Here is a 5,575-nt window from a genome sequence, read left to right as displayed (position 1 = left end):
CTTCTAACCAAGCCCAAGCTCCTGCTTATAACCCTTCTAACCAAGCCCAAGCTCCTGCTTATAACCCTTCTAACCAAGCCCAAGCTCCTGCTTATAACCCTTCTAACCAAGCCCAAGCTCCTGCTTCTACCCCAGCTCAAGATCCTGCTTCTACCCCAGCTCAAGCTTCTGCCTCTAACTCTTCTAACCTCTCTAACCTCTCTAACTGGTAACCCTACTCTAGCCGAGATTACCCCTTCTATTAAATTTCAAAATACTATGAATGTTTAGCAAAAACCTCAGCTAAACGTCATGGATCCTAACGAAGCAACATTGTAAGCATAACAAATTGATAATGGAGCACCTTGAAACATTCCAGAGTTACGAAATCTGGCTATTCGCGCTCACAAAGACGCGCTTTCAAATATAGCAGCTGATACTCGGATCAATGTCAATGTCAACCCAAATGGTTTAAAGTAAAATGGCAATAAAAATTACCGATTGGATGACTATGCAGAAAATGGTCGACTGTGCTAACCTTGCTGCCGATTGAAAGCTTAATCAGCTCGATACTCGGTCAAACATTGCCAAAGGTGCAGGCATGATTTTTCCTGTTCAGGGTCCTCTATGTAAAGCCCGCCGACTTCACCCTCTAAATGGCCACCGCCACGGCCACAAATAGAAATTGGTGCCAGAGTACGAGTAAAAGGCATTTATTAATAAAGTAAGCTTCAAATCGTGCCCAATCGAATTGATTATATCAAAAGGAAGGTATGCCGGAAAATCGCGCTCAGCAGTTGTTATCTCTTCTGCGACAGCGATGCAATGCTGTTCAGAAATCTGATGTGACCTCTCAATAATCTAAAAGAATAAGATGGAGGAGCGTGTACCGATTCTGGAATTCCAGCAAGACGGGCCACATTCATCCCATAGCTCTTTGGACATACTCCATGGGAAAGTTTATATAAAAATGTCACATCCCTGGTATGCTCGTCTATCATGCAGCTCATGTGCCACAGCCCCAACGGTTTAGGTATGGTCTTCTTAATAAAAGAAATAAAATCGGAAGTCAAAAGTCGATAATGGGTCGAAAACAGAGATAAACACCCGATTCGCGATATCAGACCATGAAAGACGGAGTATGCTACTGCATGGCCATCAAGGGTACTTGTACCGCGGCCAAGCTCGTCTAAAATCACAAGTGATAGGGGAGTGGCTTCATTTAAAATTCGCGATGTCTCCTCAAGCTCAACTTTAAAAGTAGACTTGCCAGCCAAAATGTTGTCTTGAGCACCGATCCTGGTAAAAATCCGATCAAAAACGGACATTTTCAAGGACGTGGCAGGAACAAAGCTGCCCAGCTGTGCCAAAATCACACAAAGGCAAATCTATCAATACGTTACCAAATGCCCACTTACTTGACGTAAAAGGGTAGACTTTCCACCCATGTTTGGGCCCGTTAAAATGACAGCCTGTGGGTGTGTATCGCCTGAATCGCTACAATGCCTGCCGAGAAAAATGTCGTTTGTGATGAAATCGTTTGCCAGGCTGAAAAGGGTTAATGATCAATGGATACCTGACTTGTCTGATGTACATTCCCAAATCATTGGCATGGAAAAAAGATGTCGGCGATGCCACCAACTCGGGAGCACAGCTAATTGGAAGCCTATTTTCTTTAAACTTGAAAAGAGAATAGAGACAATCAATTTCTGAGATGATCTCGGTGATGGCTTGCCAAGATTGGTGGTTCTCATTAAATTGGTCAAGAAACAAAGTAAGCAGATTTGATAAATAAGACGATCGCAGCTCCCTAGCCTGCTCGAGCTCCTTTACATTTTCTTTGATCAATGGTGTCCAATACCTTTGGACGGTTTTGGTCTTTGACATCAATAGGAAATCCTTGGGCAAGTTGTTGCAGTACTTTGATGGGACCTCAAGTTGGTAAATAGCATTGCCGATGTCCTTAAATCGGATTTCACCGCACTTGAGTTCTTTTTTCATTTGAGAAGCATAGGAGTCCAGCCGTTTTTCAACAGCAGATACCTTGTTCTCGATGCTGATGTAGGCAGGATCGGAATGCTTCCCCGGGTTCAATTTAAGCTCGCCCTGCTCAAGGGCAGATTTCCTATCAAATGAATTTCTAAGATGCGTCAACAAAGATTCAAGGTGCTCCAGGTCAAGCGAGTTTTCAAACACCAATTTAAAGATTTTTGACGACTTTTTCAGGCAAACATCCACGGGCACTAAAAGCTTTTCAACGTTGCATTTCAAATTGCCCAGAAACGATATTAACACCGCCAGTGAGTCTAGCAGCAAAACATACTCTTTCAGCCTTGATTGCTTGGATCGGGCTCTGGAGATCAGCCTCTCGATGTCTGGCTGTCCTTTTAAATAGGAGGAAATAAACTTGTCCAGAGACGATCCCGGCTTACAAAATAGCGAGATGGAGTCCTGGCGCTCCTTAATCATCGAAACGGAGGTTAGTGGATGTGCAAGCCAATGTCTCAACTTTCTCCTGCCCATTGGGGTCATGCAGTTGTCAAGCGCATCAAAAAGGGTGCCACAGCTTGAACCATCCACCGAGTTTTGGAATATTTCCAGATTTACCAGCGAACTTCCATCTAGCCCAAGGATGGGATGGCAAATTGTTGAGATTTGACCGATCTTTGAAGACGCGGATTTTGGGAACAAATCATACGAGGCCACTTTTATGCAAGGTATTATGGTCTGGTCAATGTGCAGATATCTCAGATAATATAATATCGCGCCAAAAGCAGAGGTCAGCATTGCGTCGGCAATAAGCGCATCAAACGATGCCGGATACGATGCTAGGAGTTTAAAAGCCGCACGTGTAACTTACTCGACAAAATGTGTTTGCCTTCCGTGGTGGCTTTTACGATGCTTTTAAAATATCCGCCCTTTTCAAGCTCGTTGATGCATCTTTCTGTCGAATAAAATTCGTCCTCTTGTTTTAAATAAATCAAGGACGTGGAGGGAAGCAATTTCTGGATAAACAAAGCCAAACAGGGGGAGACGGCATCTTTTTGCAATAAAATCTCCTTGGGCTTGATTTGGAGTAATAGGGTTTCTAAATAATACCTTCTGGCATCGTCCTCAAACTTGCAGTAAAAGACGGACGATGTGGAAACGTCAATAAATACCGTACTCAACATGGCGATGGCTCCATTGCTGCTTTCGTAGTTTAAAGACATCACAAAAGTCGAAAAATCGGAATTCATCATTTGAGGATCGGTGACCGTTGCAGAGGTAAGCACATAGGCAACTTCGCGCCTAATGATGGACGAGTCTTCAGCACCTTTAGGCAGCTTTTCATGGTCCGAGGATTTCTTGCGGATTTCCTTGCCAATTTGGTTTTCAAGCTGCTTTACCACTGCCACTTTGTGGCCGCAATCGATGAACTTTTGAATCCACAGCTCCAGCGATGCCTCTGGCACTCCGGCCATTTTCATGTTAACCCGATCGGTCACCTTCAAATCAAAGCGGGACGCAGCAATGTCGGCATCGTTCTCATACAGCTCATAAAACTTGCCCTTCTTGAAAAACACAACGGCATCGAAAAACTTTTTCTTGATATCCCAATATTGCCTCTCAAACGGCGTAAATCTGGCATATGCCGAAGATGGGATAAATAACGTCCTACAATCGTAATTGGGATCTGAAGGTGGACGTTTGTTTTCATCCAAAACTTGCACTAGGAACGAATATCTTTCCGGCTGCGCGTCATCCGCATCGTCATTTTGATCGCCATCGCGTGTCGTGAAGCGATCGCACAAAGCGGGGTCGTTCTCGCCATAAAGCGGGTCAACGGCCGCAGCCATGAATTTTGTCTCGTCAAAAACGGATGCAATCGATAGCATCGAGGTGTTTTTAAACTTCAGCGTATCAAAATGCGAGCAAGCATCGGGATGATTTGCGGCATTTTCCTTTCCCTTTTTGTCGTTTTCTTTCTCATCCTCCAATGTGTCATCGGATATGACCATTTTGCGTTTTGACTGGTGCTGTAAAAACACATCGGTACCTTTGGGGAAAACAAAATGATATCTTCACTCGACATTGATGCATCGTCAATGTGAAGGCCAGTGTCGGCAAGTGGTGCTTTCTTAAACAATTGCACATGAATGTCGGCTTGGTGTCCCTCGGCGCCAAGTACGGGCACAGCATGGTCTGCCAGCTTATCTGTGGGCGCGGGTTTAAAGAAATTCTTCAGACTAGCCTGTTTCTCCGGGGACCCCAGCGAACGAACCATGCAAAATTTAAACAATTTAGTTGAGGTGACGGTGCATTATAGCACGGCCGTTGCAAGTACTTTGCAAATAAAAGTTTATTAATTTGAGTTAAAAATAAATTGGTAACAGACTTTGTCATTCTAAAAGGCAATAGGAACAAGCCGAAGCTGAACGAAGCGCAATACAAGGCTATGTTCCATAATGTAAGGGGAATCATGTTCAAGGGAAATTTACATTCGTTTTGAAGCTGACGTGGATCTGTTTGCACGCTGTGCCTCATAGAGTAAATGTTCACCTGTAAAGATCGGATTTCTTTCTCCAAGCTAGCCATCCGTCTATTCAAAATATCATCAATCGATGAGGAGGATGGGGACCGTTTTTTCATTCTCGCCGGCGAAGATGGATATGTTGGCGGTAGAGGCAGCATAGCCGCATCGTCGCGGGGCACAAAGGCCGGGGCACTTTCGCGCGTTATGCGCGTGGGGTACCCCAGGCCAAAGAAATACCGCAGAGGAATTATCAGGCCTGCAAGCACAAACAGATGCACGTTGAATGTGGAAAGCAACCCGATGCCAAACCGCTCCGAATAGTACGCCTGGAAGTACAGAACCCCATAGGCAGCAACAAACGGCGTGGCGAACAACCCCACAATCGACATGAACTCCAATACCTGCCAAAGGGTGAATCTACTCCTCTTCCCAGGCCCCTTGTTTTCTTCGCTAAAAGCATCATCCAATGTGGAAAGCTCTTCCTCTCTCCTGCAAACACAAATAGAGTAAAGATTCCAAGGGACCGTAGAGTTCAAGTACAGCCAGAACAGTACAAGAGCAAGAAAGGACAGTTCCATCCAGAAGGTTTCGCCCCCAAAAACCGCCGAAAGCAAGTATGGACACAATCCAAGGATTATGGGAAGCAATAAATAGGACTGCACAGAATCCCCGGCAGATGGCCGACCAGGGTATGAGAGAGAAATTCCTGCGAATCGGGCGGGATATGTAAGCTTATGAGAGGTCGAAAAAGTGTGCCTCGAACCAACATGGTTGCTACCCCGACTGTCGACAGATCCTAGATTTGAATCGGAAAGAGATCTGCATCTTTCAAGGTCAAAGGTAGCGACATCAACGTTATCATCATCATCATCGTCATCACTAAAGGTAACGGTCATAAAATGTCTTGATTAATGCAACCCTAACAACTACGAACTTTGCTGATGTAAAATTGATCGTTAAAATTTACAGCCCTAAACTACAAAGAGAGGGACCACACACACACAAGTCAATAAGAAAGCCGACGTCAACATTGACATCGATAGCCGAAATCAACATTGAGATCGATAGCCGACGTCAACA

General features: G+C 44.7%; 3 protein-coding genes across 3 annotated transcripts; 1 reads left to right on the top strand and 2 right to left on the bottom strand.

Annotated features, from left to right (window-relative positions):
• DI09_204p30 (uncharacterized protein) lies at positions 1-212 on the top strand (the record flags this gene model as incomplete). The annotated part of the gene is made up of 1 exon (XM_013383117.1): positions 1-212. A coding segment is annotated over one exon (212 nt), but the record flags the coding sequence as incomplete, so codon positions are not given.
• A 567-nt stretch (positions 213-779) lies between these two features.
• On the bottom strand, positions 780-3,980 carry DI09_204p20 (uncharacterized protein; the record flags this gene model as incomplete). The annotated part of the gene is made up of 4 exons (XM_013383116.1): positions 780-1,367; positions 1,398-1,527; positions 1,556-2,807; positions 2,840-3,980. 4 exons carry the CDS (start codon positions 3,978-3,980, stop codon positions 780-782), a joined length of 3,111 nt encoding a protein of 1,036 aa, XP_013238570.1.
• A 223-nt stretch (positions 3,981-4,203) lies between these two features.
• DI09_204p10 (uncharacterized protein) lies at positions 4,204-5,391 on the bottom strand (the record flags this gene model as incomplete). Its single annotated transcript, XM_013383115.1, has 1 exon — positions 4,204-5,391. One exon carries the CDS (start codon positions 5,389-5,391, stop codon positions 4,204-4,206), a length of 1,188 nt encoding a protein of 395 aa, XP_013238569.1.
• Positions 5,392-5,575: the final 184 nt, after the last annotated feature.

This window comes from Mitosporidium daphniae, assembly GCF_000760515.2.
Source record: "Mitosporidium daphniae strain UGP3 chromosome Unknown contig-204, whole genome shotgun sequence".
Classification (NCBI taxonomy): domain Eukaryota; kingdom Fungi; phylum Microsporidia; genus Mitosporidium; species Mitosporidium daphniae.
Note: the sequence above shows the minus strand (reverse complement) of the source record. Positions and strands in the feature narration are given on the sequence as shown.